General features: G+C 43.2%; 1 protein-coding gene across 2 annotated transcripts in view; it reads right to left on the bottom strand.

The window, feature by feature from the left end:
- The window catches only part of CERS6 (ceramide synthase 6), a 103,680-nt gene that overhangs the window by 24,907 nt on the left and 58,295 nt on the right, over positions 1-20,478 (bottom strand). For both annotated transcript variants that reach the window (XM_048484295.1, XM_048484293.1), the window contains exons 3-5: positions 16,359-16,409; positions 13,154-13,246; positions 6,932-7,060 (exon numbers count right to left, since the gene is read on the bottom strand). In XM_048484295.1, the coding sequence (XP_048340252.1) occupies positions 6,932-7,060; positions 13,154-13,246; positions 16,359-16,409 (273 nt within the window). The remainder of the gene's footprint in view (positions 1-6,931; positions 7,061-13,153; positions 13,247-16,358; positions 16,410-20,478) is intronic.

The raw sequence follows: 20,478 nt of genomic DNA on the forward strand, positions 1-20,478 counted from the left end.
GTTAGACTTTTCTACAATGCTTTCAGGTACAAACAGGCTTTTGCTGACTAGGCTGGATCTTCTCTCACACACACGATTCCTGAGCCTGAACTGAGCTTTCCTTTAATAGTCCATCCCTCTTCTCAAAGGTGATTGGATGCTGAAGCAGCACTCCCAGAGGCTCAGCCGAGTGGCTGTTTTTCCCTTCAAGTGCAGGTCAACCTCCTGTTTGGAGAACAACATAAAGGAGGTCCATTGCACAATAGGGGAAAATCAGCAGAAACTCTATTTGGATCCAACTTTTATTCTTCTATTGTATGCCACCTGCAGCAGAGTTACACTCTTTTCTAAACCTAGTGATGAATTTTAGAAGTATATAAAGCACTTCTTGTAAGGCTCCTGCGAGCTAAGGCTGCTGAATCTGGAAGGTGGGGCTTAACAGGGGTTAACAGAGTTCATCTCTTGTTCCTCTTTGTCCTGAGAGGTGGGGCTTTAGTTCAGTCTCTGGAACCAGCAGAGAGGAGTAGCAGCAGTGGGAAGAAGACTTGGCCAGGAAGAGCAGAGTGACCTGCTGGTGTTCATTTTGGAGGGCTTTTCTCAAAGCCACAGCTTTTAAAACAGTGTATTTTAACAGGGATTATCTCTTTTTCTCCTTGTAAGGCTCCTGTGAGCTAAGGCTGCTGAATCTGGAAGGTGGGGCTTAACAGGGGTTAACAGAGTTCATCTCTTGTTCCTCTTTGTCCTGAGAGGTGGGGCTTTAGTTCAGTCTCTGGAACCAGCGCGCATTCAGCGGGCCTGAAAGGGCTGCGGCAATTTTTTAATTCTAATTCTTTTGTTTTAAATTAATAAGTGACATATTTGACAGATAGTACGCGCAAGTGATAGGGCTCCAGGGTGGCACTGGACTAAAAGCTTATAATATTTAACATATCTAAACAAATCAGATAGGTGAAGGCAGAAAGCCAGCAGGAGAGGATGGGGCTTTCCAGTGTCTTTGCACTGAGTGTCACATGTATGACTATCTTGCCACTAGGGACAGAAGTCGTGGGTGTGCCCCTCGCTGTAATGAGCTCCTTGGCACCTCAAGGAACGTGTGCGCTTCTCTTGAAGCCAAGGTGGCAGACCTGGAAAAGCTGAAAGAGGCAGAGAGGGTGACAGACGAGGCTTTCAGGGACTTCAACAGCCTAGGTCCTCACTCCCAAGGTGACATCCCTTCAGATGTCATGGAGAATGAAGGTCTTGGGGACGGAGGGTGCCAGTCTGAGGTGGGGGAAGATGCACCCTTAGATGGGATCCCTTCCTTAACTGGTGATCAGCTATCCTCTCACAAGACTGAGGATACCCCTCTTGGGAGGTGGGGGCTCCCTTGTAGTGGGTGTGATTCGATCATTAGAAATGGTAGAGAGTTGGGTTTAGTGAGAGGCGCTTAATGACCGCGATGGTGACTTGCCTGCCTGGTGCTGAAGGTTGGCGGATGTCACGCTTCTGGCCTAGATAGGCCTTTTAGATGCAGTGCTGGGGTGGAGTCAGCAGTTGTGGTCCATATATTGGCACCCATGACATTGGAAAATGTAGCCGGGAGGTTCTGGAAGCTAAATCTCTAGGCTTGCTAGGGAAACATAGGTTTGAAGTCCAGGACCTCCAAGGTGGCATTCCTCAGAAATGCTACCCTGCCTCCACGCCAAGCAGAGGCTTAGAAGCTAGGGCAAGCGGAGATACAGGGTCTCCAAATGCGTAAGGGATGAGAAGGTGGTGTAAGGCAGAGGGTTCTCAGATTTTATTGTCAGAACTGGGGGAACCTTTTGGGACAAGCGCAGGCCTGTACAAATGGGACGGGCTTCATCTTAACCAAAGAGGGAACCAGAGCTGCCATGGCCAACATTAAAAAGGTGGCAGAAACAGCTTTTAAACTGATCACTGTGGGAAAGCCGCACAGGAGCTGAGGTGACTTCGGTCTCGGAATACAGTATCTATGGGGATGCAGACAGAGAGGGTGAGGTTTTTCTAAATCAACCACATACAAGCTTAGGAACATAGCAATGTAGTATGTGGACAAGCGGGATAGTAATTCTGCAAAAGACCTGAGGGGTAAAGCACATAAATCCCAGGTTAAGGACACATTGAGACAGGGTATACAGGTGTCTCTATGCTAATAGTGGTAGCTATCTCTAATCTAAAATGGGGAGAGCTTAGAGTACAGGAGTTTTGAAGGAGGACTTTGATATAAAGTGGGCATTAGCAGAGACATGGTGGAAATGAGGAGAACCAGTGGGATGCTGTTATACCAGGCTACAGGCCTCTATAGGAAGGATAGAGATAGCGCTATTGGGGTGGAGCTGCTGCCCTTTACATCAAAGAGAGCATAGTATCGTTACATAAAATAGACAATGTATAGAGCTGGTTCCCCTACAGAATCACTGTGGATACATCACAATACCAGGTGTGAAGGAGAGTTTAATATTAGGAATATATTATCAGCCCCCCCTGACCGTGGGTAAAGTGCACAAGAGGATTCTGAGATGGAAAAAGAAATTAGAGAGGCCAAACAAAACAAAAAAATGTAGTGGTAATGGGTGATTTTAACTATCCCCCCTATATAGACTGGAAAAATGCATGTTCAGGTCATAGTAAGGAGAGAACATTCCTGGATATGCTAAATGACTGTGGCTTAGAGCAGATGGTTGTGGAACCAACCAGGGGAGAGGTGATCCTAGATCTAATTCTATGTGGGACCCAGGACCTTGTGCAGGAAGTCAGTGTTGTTGGAGCCGATAGGGAACAGCCACCACACAATGTTGTCAGATCTTAGTATCTCAAAGACATGCGTAACAAGCGGCAACTACTTCAATGTAGTTAAGCATCTACGGGCCTTCAGAAAGGGAAATTTCTCAAAGATGTAGGGGGGGGGATAGCGCGCAGGAAGCTGAAAGGGAAAAAAATCAAGAGAGTCAAACTGTCCAGGGATGCTTGGAGGTTATTTAAAAACACAGTAATAAAGCTCAGCTGGAATGTGGTTCCTCCACAGGTTAGAAAAGGCAGCACCCAGTCCAAAAAAGAAAAGCCACCATGTGGTTAACAAGAGAGGTTGAGGAAATTATCAGAAAAAAGAAAATGTCTTTTAGAAAATGGAAGTCCAGTTTCTGGCTGATGAAGAATATAAGAGGGAACACAAATGGTGGCAAAAAGAGAAGCAAGTTAGCTTTGTAAGGGAGGCAAAAAGGATTATGAGGAATGCATGGCTGCGAACAACATCAAGACCAGCAACAAAACAGTTCTTCAAGTAACATCAAAAAAGCAGGAAGCCAGCAAGGGAAGCCGTAGGCCCGTTAGATGACAAAGGAAACAAAGGGTAAAAGTGCTAAAAGATGGCAGGTGAGATTGCAGAGAAGCTGAATGAATTGTTTGCATCTGTCTTCACTCCAAGAGGAGGTGAGGGAACATTCCTGCACCTGAACCAAGCTTCTTAGGAGGCTTAATCCGAGGAACTAGCGTAAGATAGTGGTAGACAAGGAAGAAGTCTTGGCAGCCATTGATAAACTAAATGTTACCAAATCCCCTGGCCCAGACTGCATTCACCCAAGAGTTCTTAAAGAGCTCAAGCATGAAATTGCTGATCTTCTCAGCACTTTAATATGCAACTTATCCCTGAAATCAGGCTCCATCCCTGAAGACTCGGAAGATGGCCAATGTCACACCAATCTTTAAGAAAGGATCTAGTGGGGACCCAGGAAATTACAGGCCAGTCAGTTTGACATCTGTTACTGGTAAATCTGAAGGTCGAATCTTATCATTAAAGATAAAATTATAAAACATTTAGAAAAGCAAGCCCTGCTGAGAAAGAGTCAGCATGGCTTTTGCAGAGGCAAATCCTGTCTTACAAACTAGTTACTAGAGTTCTTTGAGGGTGTAAACAGGCATGTGGACAGGGGTGAACCGTGGACATTGTCTACTTGGATTTCCAAAAGGCTTTTGACAAAGTTCCTCACCAGAGACTGTTGAGAAAACTCAGCAATGGAAGGAATAAGAGGAAGTCCTCCTATGGATTAAAAACTGGTTGAGAAACAGGGAAACAAAGAGTGAGTGTAAAATGGGAAGTTCTCACAATGGGAGAGATAAATCGGGAGTGGTGTCCCCAAGCGATCCGCTTTTGGGACCAGTGCTCTTTAACCTATTCATAAAATGACCTGGAAGTAGGTGGGTAGCGTGGTGGCCAAGTTTGCAGATGATACCAAAATTATGTAGGGTGGTGGAGAACCACAAAGGATTGGCGTAAGAGCTCCAAGCGGACCTTGATAAATTAGGTGAGTGGGCTCCAGAATGGCAAATGCAGTTCAATGTAGCAAAATGTAAAGTGATGCACATATAGGGCAAAAAAAATCCAAACTTCACATACACGCTACAGGGGTCAGTGCCATATCAGTCACAGACCAGGAAAGGGATTTAGGCTGCCTTTAGTTGATAGTTCCATGGGAATGTCAACTCAATGCATGGCAGCTGTAAAAGGCAAACTCTATGCTGGGGATCATTAGAAAAGGAATTGAGAATAAAACTGCAAAGATTGTCAAGCCTCTTTATATATAAAGCAGTGGTGGGCGACCAAGCACTTGGAGTACTGTGTCCAGTTCTGGTCGCCGCATCTCAAAAAAAGGATATTGAGGAGATAGAAAAGTGCAGAGATGTGGGCAACAAGGATTAAGATTGAGGGACTGGAGCACCTTCCCCTATGAGGAGAGGCTGCAGCGCTTGGGACTCTTTAGTTTGGAGAGGAGGCGGCTGAGGGGGGATATGATTGAAGTCTACAAAATTATGCATGGGGTAGAAAATGTTGACAGAGAGAAATTGTTCTCTCTTTCTCACAATACTAGAACCAGGGGGCATTCATTGAAAATGCTGGGGGGAAGAATTAGGACTAATAAAAGGAAACACTTCTTCACGCAACGTGTGATTGGTGTTTGGAATATGCTGGCACAGGAGGTGGTGATGGCCACTAACCTGGATAGCTTTAAAAGGGGCTTGGACAGATTTATGGAGGAGAAGTCGATTTATGGCTACCAATCTTGATCCTCCTTGATCTGAGATTGCAAATGCCTTAACAGACCAGGTGATCGGGAGCAATAGCCGCAGAAGGCCATTGCGTTCACATCCTACATGTGAGCTCCCAAAGGCACCTGGTGGGCCACTGCGAGTAGGAGAGAGCTGGACTAGATGGACTTTGGTCTGATCCAGCTGGCTTGTTCTTATGTTCTTATGTTCTCACTTATGATTGTACCACTGATAATTGACAATTTACCTCTCTCAAACAGTCTGTCCAGGGTCAGGCAGATAGTTTTGGCAGGCAAGAGAAAGGTTGGTCAAAGAATACAGATAAGGCAGAATTCAAGAGATTCCACCTAAACATTAGGAAGAACTTTCTGACAGAAAGGACTGTGGAATACACTGCCTTGGAAGGTAGTGGAGTCTCCTTCTTTAGAGGTTTTTAAACAGAGGGTGGATGGCTAACTGTCAAGAGTGCTTTGACTGTGTATTCCTGCCTGGCAGGGGGTTGGACTGGATGGCCCTTGGGTTTCTTCCAACTCCACAATTCTATTCTAAGGCGTCAAACAGGAGAGGGAAAATACAAAAGAGCCAAGTTCACCAACAGTCCAAAGTGCAGCACAGAAAACAACGGCAGGCACGGCAAGGATTTCATGCTTTGCTCTTACGCAAGACTCCCTTCTCTGGCTGTTTAAATAGGGAATTAGTTTGCTGGAACAGATAAGCCAGCTGCAGATAATTAGGTCATGTTGGCATTCCTAGCCAGGTGTAATTCATCTGCCTCCACAGTGCTGTCAGGGATTAATCCGTGCTGAGCCAGCAATCCTGCGCTTCTTCGTCTTTCCTGAATTTTGCATCTTAAATGTCTCCTTCTTTGCTCTAAAAGCTCTGGCAATGCTGAAAGTTAAACTAACAGTTGCTGGGATTCATGCACGGCCTGAGTCCCTGGGCATGGTGCCACAGCTTCTGCTTGTGACTGCTCCTCTGTTATCAGCCTGGCATTGTGTCTGCCTGCCTCCATCTCCTCTTCATCTGAGGAGGTAGCAGCAGGCTGACCCACAGCACTGCCCAATCTTAAGCCTGTGAAGTCAGAGGTTCCATGGGACTTAATTTGTGGCTTCTGCATATATACATATACATAAACACACACATATTTTAAAAAATTGAGCGGTTTCTTCCTTAACTATACTTGAACTACCCAGAAAGATATGTTCTAGAGAGACCTTTTGGTATCTCCTGCTTTCTCGTCCTTCTTTGATTGATTTCAGATTTTCAAGCTTCCATCATTATTATTTTCCCTTTCAGCTAGCTGTTATAAACACTGCTTATGTTTTCCACTCTCCTTTTCGTGCCCTTCTGAGTGCTTGTCCTATCACTTCTCGTACATCCCAAACCAATGATTTCAGATTCTCACGCTCTACACAGAGAATATTCCATGCTAAACAATACCCCTTAGCCGGAAGAGCTTTTCAGTTTCTCAGCATATGATAAATACTGGTAAGATTGGGATCTGTTCTCCCCAATGCAGATTCTTTTATTTGCTGAACTATGTTCACTGGTGTGTCCTCCGCCCCCATCTGCCCAAACCGCCCTCGCCCTGGAGTGCCCCCAGAATGCCCTTACCACGCCCCTACAGGGTCGCATGCCCGGTGCGTCGCGCACCCCCGTCCCCTTGGAGCTACGCCTTTGCATACATGTTTACACTAATGAAACTGTGCATGTTTATTGAGAAGCAAATTCCCTTGTATTCATGATTCCCAATTTAAAGCAGCACCTTTGAGACAAACTTGAATGGAGCATCAGCTTTTATGAAGAACAGCTGACTATAGGATAACACCTTTGTTCTAGAAGACCTTTTTGAAGCAGGTACAAGACAGAGGTCACTAAGAATGATCAACTTTTGCAGAAAGCATCTTACCTCCAGCACAATGTCGACTGAATCGTGAAGACACAGTGTCAAGGCCCCCACACGCGTGAAATTGACTGTATACGAGAAGGTCAGCAAAGTAACTGTTACAATGTGATGCGTAAACATTATAGCAAAGTCCTGGAGTAGAGAAAGATAAAAATGACTTTTCTGTTTGTGAATCAACTAGCATTTGCAGCATTTAGGAAGCAATCCTTAGCAGATTTTCTCATTAAAACCCCATGTTACTCAATGGTGCTGACTCCCACAAGTGTCCGTGTAATTGGAATGTTAAGAACATGAAAACAATAACAACAATGAAGATCCTACAAATTCAATATAATTCTTTACAATGGAGAATATAGTAAAACCCACGCTATCTGCTGAGATCATGTAAAGATATGTCACTTTGTTCTAGGAAAACATAAAGATTTCTTTTAAAAACTGCCAAATAACATCAATATCAAGCAAGCATACAAAAGTTACTGAAACTAAGAGCGATTCCCCCAGACTGTTCTATCCTGTCACTCTTCTACAAAAAAGCCAAAGAACTCTGATGCTCTAAATTCTTTATTTGCTTCAGATTTACAACTGTACTATCATATAATAGAACAGAGGCAGCGAAGGGAAGTTTAGAAACACTTCTGCCAGCAGCACAACATCTGGGCTGAACTCAAGTTTCCCTTCCTTTGGGCAAGTATAAAAGCAAGGGTATGGCCAGAAATGCAAACCTTCTGGAGCATCCACTAACGGCACTTGCAGCATCCTGCCAATGCAACCCATACTAAATACAGCTTCTTGACCAGGGAAGAGATCCCTTTGCTGCCTGCTGGGTTGGCCCACTCATGTCTGATGTGCCTAGCAGAGTTTTCTGGTATGGGAAGGAACTCATTTGTAGCATCTTCGTGAGGAAAAAAGTCTTTATTGCCTTTTGGGCAACCTTTAAGTGGTCTATCTATCGAAGAGGAACCTTCCACAGGATCCACAGCATCTGCTGGATCCTGAAGATCTAAAGCTGAGATAGTTTTTGAAATAAGAAAGGCCAAATCATCCAACTTGAAAAATCTGGCAAACTGTTCTGAAGGGGGTAGAGATGGGTCTTCCAAATCTGAGAAATGCTCCCCATTATCAGGAAAATCTCCCTCTTCACCAGACTCCTCCTCAGGAATGGCAAGGGGGTTACAGTCCCAGTATCTGGCCCTACTGTTGTGTGTGTGTGTGTGTGTGTGTGTGTGTGTGTGTGTGTGTGTGTGTGTGTGTGTGTGTGTGTGATGCTGGGGGCGACCTATGCACTTTTTCCTGATGGAACTGAACAATCTCCTCCCTCATAGCCCTTCTCATGAGGGCCATCCAGTCTGAAGGGGAGAGAGCCTGCCATTCATTAGGGCTATTACACGAAATAACGGGCCCTACGGGAGCGTCTGCCCCCCCCCCCCCGCGGGGCTAGATCTTGCCTGCTCGTTCTGATCATTGCTGGGCCCTCCATGTGAGGCCTGGGTCTGCCTTAGGATACCCAACAAAAACTATCTCAAACACAGCCATCTTGTGTGTGGTAATTCACTAGGAATAACTCATTGAAATGAACATGTACCATATGACAATACAGAGCCACATCTAGGAGTGCAATCTAAGCGGGTTGTGCATTTGGAAAGATACCAGCCAGTGGCACATGAGAAACTGTGGAAAAGGGAAATAAAAAATGGGCAATTGGGAATTCCTGCCTAATTATATGAAACTGCTGAACTCTGGGAACTAATCGCTTTCTGCCCCAACAGTCCTGAACTCCAGCAAATGCTGTAGAATGCTGGCACTGGCCCAGATAGCTGAGGCTGTCTCATCAGAATTTGGAAGTGAAGCAGGAAAACCACCAGAGAATGCCAGGGTCGCTACACAGAGGCAAGCAGCGGAAAACCACCACTGAACATCTCCTTCCTTGAAAACCCTATGGGGCCACTGAAAGTTAGATGCAACCTGACAGCAACCCCCACCCCCACCCCCCCAAAAAACTCCGCACCTGACTGTTCAGGTCAGAGTTTAGTTGAGAAAGAATCTAGTCACGTATATCCATGTGAGAATTTGAAAATACATATTGTGACATATATTGTGATGATGCTTAGTAAATTTCTCAGTGGGCAGTGACAATGAATGTGATGGAAGCAGCTTCCTTACAACCATGCTGTGAAATTAAATTGTGGAGCCATTCTCATACTGCCCCCTAGTGTACTAAAACATGGAAGCTGAAGGGACAGGAGTTGAGGAATGCATGGAAATCCCAGATAAGACTCTTTTTTTTTAAACAGAGATTCTCTATATGCTCAGGAGTGCCCTGGCTTTAAACATCTCTTCCACTGTGCATTAGCAGTCAGAACCACTTTTCTCCAAGGACATCTGAATCTTCTGTTTCTGCTTCCCTCAGTCTACAGTCCCCCGAGTCAGCTAGACGTTGAACCAGACTGCTTTTTCAGGAAAAACACTGAGAAACGGGACTGTAAAGGATAATTCGAAACTACAATTAAGCACCGGCTATCATGACACAGCCAAGACCTCTGTTCAGAGAGTATTAATGTGCTGCGCACAATCTAATGTTATCCCTCCTCCCAACTCTTAAAAATTTCAATAAACCAATAAGGGAGAGGTTGTTTCTAAAATCTGTTCAACGCAGACCTTGAAATGACACCACTTTTTAAAACACCAGCTGCTGTCCTCCCTGTATCCAGAAAATTCATACATAAATTTGACTGATTCTAAAGCAGATGATATTCTGGGACAGACATAAGCTTCTTAGCCCGTTTGGTCCCCTTAACTATTTCTGTACTCTGTAAATGCAATCTGGGGATGAAAAGTAGATACAGAACAAGAAAAAAGGGGGGAAAGAAAGAAAAAAATAAACAAAAAAATCCACAGCACGACCAATTCCTCTGCAAGCCGACATCCTAAATTTAGAAAAGTGGATCAGGTATACAGCACACTACTGTGAACAACTATAAAGTTTATCTGCTTGGTCATGTGATGTTAGCTGATTGCTGAGCCGATAATATGCGCTGGACTGCAGCTACTGCTCATTAATCTTCAGTCAGGCAGAGATAATCTAATGGAATTTGTACCCCCACCAATAACTGAAAGCGGATTTTAAGAATCAGCAGTCAGTTCCACTGGAGGCTATTTTTTGTGTTGGGAATTTGCTATTTGGATAAACAGCACTGTGAACACATCTCGGTGGCCTCTCATTTTCATTGGGTGAATCATTCTCATTTCTGGGCAACGGCTGTACCACCCTTCCAGGCCTGTAAACAAAGTTACCTTCAATTAGTTCCGATAAGGCAGGATTTTCAAGCTTGATTGACAACTGCTTGAAACCCAGGGAGAAGGCTGAGCCCTCATCTCTCCAGCTTGCTTTTCTAGATTAAGGAAGGCAGATTGTATAGTCTGGAGGCCACACCGTGATGTCACTATGTAGGGGCAAAATTCTAGCTAGCTTTCACTTCAAACTCTATGGCTAAACATAGAATTTTGGGAGAATACTAGAGCATCGTTCATGCACAGCGGCATCAGTTCTGGGTCATGCTGGATGTGACATCTCCACATCACTGGTGATGGGGACACACCATCTTCTCTGGCCAGTCCACTGCACATTAGCAGGGGGAACAATTAGAGGCATGTCTGCTGCTGAAATCTTAGGGAACACCCCCAATGAGTCAGCCAGGACCAGCTGCTTTTCTTGAGCTGGCATTGACATAGAATTAATAAGGCCTCAGTGGAAAAAAATAGTGGCAATATGAACTTGTACAGGAATTGTGAACTTGTTTGACACCCTCTGGCAATCCCAAATGAATGTTGGGAATCCCCACTGTTCAGAAATTACCGCTAATCACATTTAAATGACTGTCAATGTTCACTTCTAATCTTTGCGTTTTTGGACATCATGAACATTTTGTCTTGGATTGTTCACATTTATGATATTTTGGTCCCTAAAAATCATCATATAATATTACGGTTTTCAGAGTACTAATCTAATACGTATTTTTTATGCAGCTAATTTAATTATGTTCAATTAAAATGGGCTCTATAAAGCAGGGAGCAGGCGGGGGACTGATTGGGCAGGATCACACACACACACACACACACATGCCCAGGGGATGGTAGCTGGGAGCCAGGAGAAGAGAAAGAGAGAGAGAAAAGGAGAAAGGAGGAGAACAAAAGAAATAAAAGATCAGCAGAGGTGCACGTGGCTACCCCCTACCCTCACATGAAGGGGAACTGGAGCCTCCCCTCCCCACTCCCGCCCTCACCAGTGGTGCTCCTGCTCAGCGGGAGGCTGACTCCCTGAGGAGCAGCAGCTCTTAGTCAATGGCCCTCTCTATAAGGTTAAAATTGCAGGGGAGGGGTGTAGATGGAGTAGGGTATAACAATATAAAAATTGGAGATGGGTGTGTGTATGTGTCCTGAGTCGTAAGAGGAGAGACTCAGCTTGGGTTTTGGGAGATGGGAGAGGGAGGACAGGGGACCAGGAACCAATCGCCATGCAGGACTCACTTCCGTGGCTGAAAGTGAGTCCTGAACGCCGACTCTTGGAATGTGAGTCGTCGCAGCATTCCAACTCTTACTGAATTATGTATAAGGATTATCTCCTGGGTGTCAGGACCAGGCCCCAACCTCTGCACTTCCAGTAAGTTTCAGTTTCGTTTTCCCCAACAACTCCCGTTCCTGCCACTGCTAAGGACCGCCCATTGTACATCGTACATATACTGGAACTGAAGGCAAGAACCCTCAGTTTCAGCACCCTGTAGCTAGGGCGATACAATTCAATAAAGTTTGTTCCTTTTATCAGTTGACTTTGTTTGAGTGTGTTCAGCCTTACGCTGTGCTGTAATGTTTATTTATTTATTCATTCATGTCCCTCATGGACAAGCTAGACTCAGAGCAGCTTACATCATCATAAAAAACATACTGCATAATTTAAAATCATATGATAATATTCTAAAAGCACCATAAAATACCATTGGGGGGGGGGTGTCCAAGAGAAAAGATGGAGAAGAGTTGACAAGACATCTATTCAAGGGAATAACAGAACTTCAAAAATGGTTAAGGGAAAGGAAGAGAACAAAAGGAGGGGAAAGAGAGGTGAAGCAAGGCTAGCTAGATGGCAGCCATCACTGTCCTTAACTGTAGGCCTGGTGGAACATCTCAGTGTCACAAATCCTGTGGAATTGCAATAAATCTCACAGGGGCTGGGTTCCACCAAGCTGTGGTCAGACCTGAGAAGGCTCTGGCTTTGGCTGAGAACAACCAGATAGATTTCAGGCCAGAGGCCATAGTCGTGCTATTTCCAAAGCCTAAAATGCACGTATCAGGAGATTATATCCAAGTAATCAGGATTGGCTCTGATTGATCAATTGGTTTCATCAATTAACCACTCAATAAATCAGCAGCTTATCAGCACAATTCTCTTTGTATTTTTTTAAACTCCTAAAAGACTTCAGAACACAGTTCTTGTAAGAAAACCTTTGGTGTATCATCCAGATTACTATAGTGAATGCATGGAAAGCTTGATTGCTGGGATACTTGTGATCTGTGTCAATGTCATAATGGCACACCCCTCTTTCTAAACCTATTCAGGTGTATAATATTCATTGACTGAGAAATGCTAGACCATATTTGTTACATGGCAAGGGGGAGAGGAGGTGCTCTCTGATGGGAACTACAAGATATGACAGTTCCTAAAGAAAGGGTGGTAAGTGTGGGATAGACGTGACTTCTGCAGCCCAGAAGAACAAGATATTGTTCCTGTTGCTGGTAACACATGATGCAATAAGAACAGGGAGGCTGTAATTAACCAAGGGAGCTTGTAACTTTATGCAGAATTTGACTGCTGTCAACTAGGGATAACTGCAACCCTGCAAATTATACATAAGATTTTCTCTTTATGACACATCAAGGACAAATCCCTTCCCGGTAAGGCCATAGCCTAATATAGCAAGAGACCAGCTATTAACTGGTGGTTAACATTGCAGATGTCGAGACTTCCAGGCTGTTCCATAAAAAGTCAGCACCTCTTGCTGCCTGAATCCATTCACAGATGTCATCACCACACCAAACTTCTGCAGGGCTTTGCAGCAGCACAAATAAGAAGTTGCTAATTCAAGCACGCCAGCTACTCCTCTGTTCCCTCAAGGGTCAGACAAAGTTTGCTTCTACAGCCTCAGTGTGGTTTAAAATACTGATTTGTTCACTTACCTTTCTTTTGATGTCAATGAACTGAGAGAACATTAATGACCAGTAGAATGATAGCTGAATTATGTAGTAATAATGAAGCTCAGGAGTCAATGGCTGAAAGGCAACAGGAAAAAGAACGAAGAGGTTAACAAACAGTTAACTTGCAAAGAGCTCAGATATTCACTAGAAAAGGACAAGATCTACAGACCCCAAGGAATATTTTGTTTCTCACAGGTCTCTGTCTACCTTCTTTTTCCTTCACGAGTAAATACTAACTACATATCCTTTCCTTTAATTGTCAAGGCGCCACGTATTATGTACAGGAAGAACATTCTCATCACAGAGAACAAGATTTAAGGATTTGAACTAGTTTTTAAAAACTCAGATCTTTCTCATCCGCGTGCAGCTCTCACAACAGTCATATTATCTTTGGACTATTATGTCCACTGGTTCGCTTGTCAAGAATACCTAGTTAAAGACTCAGAAGTAAGAATGTCCATGGAAATGAAATGTTTCATTGTCCAATTGTTAAAAGGAACCCCAAGGCTTCACTTGGTAAGGACCTGTCAGGAACATAAGAAGAGCTCGGATGGATCAGACAAGGGGTTCATCAAGTCCAGAATCCTGTTTCACACCCCGTTTAAGGGGCAACTACAGGGCACAGAGGCCAAGCAATCCCGCTCATGTTGCCTCTTAGAGCTGGTATTCAGACGTTTTCTGCCTCTGAATTTAGTAGCTATTGATGAAAATAATCTCCATAAATATGTTTAATCTCTTTTTAAAGCCATCTATTGTTCTCTGTGTTTGTCTGATGTGCCTGGAGCTAGAAAAGGTCACTGCTCTCCATTCGTGGCACACTGCAGACTAGAATGAGAAAGTACGAAGGGCTGAGAGGGTTGGATAAAATAGTCTTTTCTTTACCTCATAATCTATTATTCTGCAGAGAGTCTTTCATAAGTGCATTGTATCTCAAGAATAACATGAAAATAATAGCTTTTTTTTGGTCTTTCACTGTCATTATGATTTTAAAATGGCTTTTGTACTTTATTTAAAGATTCAACAAAGACTTCCCAAACCTACAGCTTGGCTCTGGCAGTTACCGAGTGCATGTAAGCACGGTTCTAATAAAAGAATCTAGGACACACAACTTGGACACTCTTGTGAATTTTTAAACACATATTTAATGCAAAGACAGGCTGAGAACTCGCCTTCATTTTGGATAGTAATATTTCAGCTCTAGCCCTCCCCTTCTTTCCCTTCTCTGCACTCCTGGCCCAGGCCCAAGAGAAAGGAAGTGCTGGGAATGTAAAAGAAAGAAGCATCGTAGGATTAGTGCCACCGTGAGTGTTTGGAATTTGGTATTATAACAGTTGAGAATGGGACTTCCATAGAGTGTTGATTTCAGTGTTGCCAGTGAACAGGAAGAGTGGATGAAACTATACAAGTAGATATTTATGTCTCGCATTTTTCCCCCAGTAGGGACTCATAGCATTATTCCATTCTCCAACCTATCTTCACAGCAAGAACCGTACTAGTGAGGTAGGTTAGGATGAGAGTGTGTGACTGACCCAAGATCGCCAAGTGAGCTTCTGTGGCAAAGTGGGGATTTGAAACATGAGCCTCAGATCCTAAACCGACACTCTAACTACTACACCACGCTAGCAGCCATTCTCAACATCCCACTGTTAACAGGTATGTGGCAACAAGTAATGTTTTTCAAAATCTAATATACCTGCTAAAACTAGTTATCATCAAAACAACCTGTGTTATACTGCTGACCTTGATACCTGGAATACCACTACAGCTCTTTCAGAGCAAGCTATGTGTATTTTTTATGAATGGGGAGTGGGGTGCTGGCAGGGGATGATGGGAATTGTAGTCCATGAACATCTGGAGAACTGCAGATTGCAGACCCCTGTTCTAGGAAATGTATCTCCACAGATGGACACAATCATTCCGTGTGTGTGTGTGTGTGTGTGTGTGTGAGAGAGAGAGAGAGAGAGAGTGAGTGTGTGAAGTCACTTCTGACTCATGGCAACCCTATGAATCAATGTCCCCCAAAACAGCCTATTGTTAACGGTCTTGCTCAGGTCTTAACATGGGACGCTGTGGCTTCCTTTACTGAGTCAATCCACTTCATGTTGGGTCTTCCTCTTTTCCTGCAGCTACCAACTTTTCCTAGCATTATTGCCTTTTCCAGTGACTCTTGTCTTCTCATGATGCGACCAAAATGGCTCCTACATGTGGGGAAGTGCCTTGAACAAAGGGTGCTTATCTCTATTTTTTTCTCTGAAGAGTTTTGGGTGCTAGTGGAACATGAATGACAAGAAACCAGCCAGACAAGATTAAAGATATAACTGCCACGGAGAAGCTTGTCGCTAAGAATGATCACTACATATTACTGGGATTCCAACAGGTCCAACTATGATGAATTATATCATTTCAACAGAGTCAATGGGTTTGGGAGGGTGTGACTCTGCTTAAGGCTGCTATGAAAGTCCCTTTTAAAAGTTTATTTTCATGTGATTCTTGAAGTGTAGGATATGTCAACCTCTTGTAGATAAACCAAGAATTTATTTTAAAAGCCTGAAGATGAAAGACACAGCACAGAAAACATGAAATTAGTTCCTGAGACAGATATGGACAAAATTAGAAACCCCAGAATCCAGTGAATGAGATCTAATGCTTCTTTACAATTCTTCTGCATCATTTTAATTATAATGGAAACATAACATCCTTGTGATGAAAAATGGAAATCCTGAGAACTTCCTGAAATGGCTCGTAATTAAATGCTTTGCATAATTATCATCAGCTGCTTTTTGTATCAGGGGAAGGAACTGCCGTAAACTGAATGGATCCACAAGACCCAACCCTTTAAGTGAGATTTTGAACACGGATTCCAAAAAATATTTCCTCTCCCCCACCTCTTTCTGTTTCAGCAGTATTTAGCACCAAACCAAGTGTCCACAACAGTTCAGCAAAAGGAAGACACTATAGTGCAGACACACAACTCTACACAGGATTCATAGGAGATTTTCTGCCCCCTCTATGGAGACTTTCTCCATGGAGACCTGCCCTTAAGAATCAGGGCCACACCCATCATTATCTTGCTTGTAAAATAACAGACCAGACAAGACTTTTTAACAGAGCAAGAAGTTTGCTCAGTTTTTCAGCAAATTCAAACAATTTATATTCATTTTCATGCAAAATAACAGCCCACCCTTACCTGTAATGGATATCCTATCCAGCACTGCCTGGTATTCCACCACCATGGACTCTTAAAAAAAGGAGAGAGAAAAAAAGTGTAAACAATATGAAACCAAAATCAGGTTTGTTTGTTTTTACCAATGGTAGCCCCATCTAAAAAACTGGTTAACAGAAATTAACGTGGCTTACTTAGGTAAGTGGGATGCTCACAGCTTCACTAAATATGTACAGCAGACTGTACTAGAAGGCAAAGACTTCCGATGTTGGATCACACCCCTTAGCCAAGCATAACTTTCCCCCCCATTTATTTTTATATGTTACTGAGAGATTTTTCTCTGCTGGTGTTCCTTACATGGCACTACATGCCAATTTGATGCACAGATCACAGGAAAGATTATGTCCATTTGTCAGGGGAGAAACTGGCGTCAGAAAAGATAACATGGCATGAAAAGAAAGATTCAACAAAATAAAGATTTTGCACAAGGGAGATGTAAACTTGAAAAAGGGGTCTAAACTGCGGTGTTGCATCTCTATATCTAGTGCAACACTGTGCTGGATCCTGCCTAACATTTTCACTTGTGCAAAAGGGGAGATTCTTGCCAATTCCCCACTTCCAAGGCAGACCTCTGATCTCTCTCCAAGCTATTCCTGGGGGAGCAAGAAGTAGAAGGTGGGAAAACTGTGCTTCGGGGGGCAGGAATCCTTTGGTCCTTAGAAACTACGAGCAGGATCCAAACCATTCTGTTTTCCCAGTGGCCTCTGGTAGTTTACTAACGAGGGACGACAACTGTTCCTTTGTTTTCGTTCACTGCATCGGAATCCTGAAAGTATCCTGGCTTTATAGGCAGACATTTCAATTTAACTATAATAGTTAGCTATTATTTGACCTCTCTGCAGTATTATCTGTCTATTTTTTTAAAAAATAAAATCATTTAAAAGTTCTGTTTTTCATATTTGGTTGGATTTGGAGCACTGCAACCAGGGTTCTGCTTGGGAAATGCAGTGTTATCACCCCCCCTCCTTCAGCATCTTATTGTGCTACTGCAATGGTACCCCTGGGGGAAAGAGACCCCCCTCCAGAAAGAGCACTGAGCATGATACGGGGTGGGGGGGGGACCAACAAAAGTTATTCTACCCTCTGTTAGATGAAGCACCCTTGTGTCAGCGAAGGGTAACCTTCTGTTCATATCTACTTCTCTAGGAAGTACCGTATATACTCGAGTATAAGCCGACCCGGATATAAGCCGAGGCACCTAATTTTACCACAAAAAATTGAGAAACTTATTGACTCGAGTATTAGCCTTCGAACTTGACTCAGTAGCAGCTAAAAACAGAAGATTTGGGAGCAAGATGACATAGAGTTGCTTAACAGAGTTTGCATTAGGGATGAGCAGCTTTCCAGCACTCTAGGAATAGAAATGAACCACTGTTTTCCTCCAAATGTAGAATAATTCTGGGATTCATAGCCATGCCAGCTTAAACTTTGCTCCAAAGAAAGTCTTTGTCTTCAGCAACATCAGTATTTGGCAGTAAACTACTGTATGAAGAATTGTATTCATCTAGAATGCAAAGCACCAATAACCCTTAGGAGAGAAATGCCTCGGTTTCTTTTAATACACACACACAACCTAGCTGTAATGCTATGAAGGCTGTCCTTATAGTTCATTTTTACAGCTCTCTGGTAAGTTAGAAAAAAAGCAGCAACATGCTTACCAGATCCCCACAGCAGCCCCAGCTCCAGCTGCCATCTTGGAATTACCATATATACTCGAGTATAAGCCGAAGGGGGCTTTTTCAGCACTAAAATGTGCTGGAAAAGTCGGCTTATACTCGAGTATATACGGTAATCATTTTATATAATCTGTATCAGCTACACAAACATATCATATATCCTATGGTCAATGTTCCTTACCCATGCTATTCTTAACTTAGCAGAAGCCTGTTTTTTTTCTTTCTTTCAGGAAACAGAATCAAAACGTAGAGAGATGAATATTCAGCATGTTTCAAGATTACCCAGAGGCAAAGTAATAGCAAGGAGAGTTAAGAAATACTGTCATATATGAGTAAACACAAATAATCATAAAAGCCCTTTTTGTTCAGAAAAAGCAAAAGATGAGAAGTAGAAACAATCTCCATATGCTTTCTGACTACTTGCACAAAATGTCTACTTATCCTCCAAGTTCCTGAAATGTAAGAACGTGAAATTCCCCCCCCCCAAACAAAAGCATCCTCTGACATTTGAAGAGTAGATATTTTATGAGATATTGTTCTCATACTGTCAAAACACAAGTATGCTAGATATTATGTTTACAGGGATCGAAGAAGGAGATCACCATATTTTTTATCTTTCAGTGGAAAGAACGTTCTTAATGAAAAAAACTCCCAACCCTTTTAAATTAAAGCTTAAATTCTCTCCAACATCTCATATTCCCCAAGGCTCTACTAGACTTTAGAAGCCCACATTGACACTGGATTATTTTGCCTGGTAAAGGAATGAAATGCAGGGAAAATTCACAGGCTGGGTCAGTTCACTGGTTCCTGAGGGACAAAACAGCTGGAATCTGAGATACAGTTGGGGGAAAGGAATAACTCCTCACCCCAAACGCTGGCTATAGTAATTATAAGCAGAAAGCACATGTATCCTGCACCTTACAGGTATCTCTAAAGACAGCTTTATGTACCATTTCAGGTCTCATTGTTTGCCAGAACTCCTGTGGAGATCTTCTGTCCAAACCAACAATAACAGAGATTGGCATTCGCTAGGAGGTTTCATAGATTCAATTACTTGCGCATATAATATGCAAAAAAAATACACACACAAAACCTTCATTCTGCCCAAACACACTTCCCACATGCAACTTCCAGAATGCTGTCCCAAGCTCAAAGGAAATTTGCTAACGGAAGATCCAGCTTTGCTAGCAGGGATGCCAACCTCCAGGTAGGACATGGGGATCCCCTGGAATTACAGCTCTTCTTCAGACTACAGAGATCAGTTTCCCTTGGAGAAAATGCATTTTTTGGAATATAGACTCTATGGCACTGTACCTCCAGTGAGGTACATAGAAGTCATAGATGCATATGGGAAGGGAGAGTTTCAAGGACTAGCACAGGTGTCAAATTCGCGGCCATCCAGATGTTATGGATTACAGTTCCCATCATCATGCTGGCAGGGGATGATGGGAACTGTAGCTCATAACATCTGGAGGGCCACAAGTTTGACACCTATGAGGGTTTTACATAACCTCACAATCTACGCTTGAGGGAAAAACATGGGACTCTTTTCATGAAGAGTTCTCCTGCGTGCTGAACAGCAGTGATTTTTCTCCTTACTTCCTCACTTCCCATTTGGTTTCCTCGTCCCTCCTTTATGTTCTGTCAAATGGGATCAAAGGTGACTTGAGAAAGCATCAGGAAACCATGTGGAAAACACTGAATGCTATCAAATGGAAAAATGACAAAGAGAGGAGAAAAATAGGTGCTCTTCGGCACACAGACTGTGGGGAAAGGGCTGTGTGAAAAGACCCCCCTCCCACAAATCTGTTTCTTTCTTTATGATGTGGAATGGAGTCTGGAATGGAGACATGTGTCCCAGCCACTGAGTGCATGATGTGGACCATAACATCATTAATATTCTATGTAGTGACTTCAGATGCAGCTCTCCTCCCAACATAAAGTAGGTTACTACACTGGAATGGGTGGAAACTTCTGATTTCACCACATAAAGAATTTAGTGCTTTGGGGGATAGCCTTGAAGATTCATGACATCCACAGAATAAAAGTCACTCAAGGGAGGAAAAAAGTGACATAAGCTTTGCATTGTAGCAGTGTGGTTCTTTTGTGAAGGAAATGAGATTGATGTGCTCTACCTGGTGTAATGCAATGTGCTTTACATGACACTGCCTTTGAAAATGGTCCGGAAACTTGAGTTGGTCCTTTACTAAAGAGTTACTGTGGTCTCCAGTATATCCTAAACATATTTTTTTCGCTGAATAAGTCACAACTTAAGATCCACAGAGAGAGAAGGCATGAACCTTAAGGCCATATCTATGGTTTTGGCAAAACAGGCTGATCTAGTTCCTTATTCCATTCATTCCAGAGACTCTGCATGCCATATTTATTAATCAGTATCAAATACGTAC

This window comes from Sphaerodactylus townsendi, linkage group LG02 (genome assembly GCF_021028975.2).
Source record: "Sphaerodactylus townsendi isolate TG3544 linkage group LG02, MPM_Stown_v2.3, whole genome shotgun sequence".
NCBI lineage: Eukaryota > Metazoa > Chordata > Lepidosauria > Squamata > Sphaerodactylidae > Sphaerodactylus > Sphaerodactylus townsendi.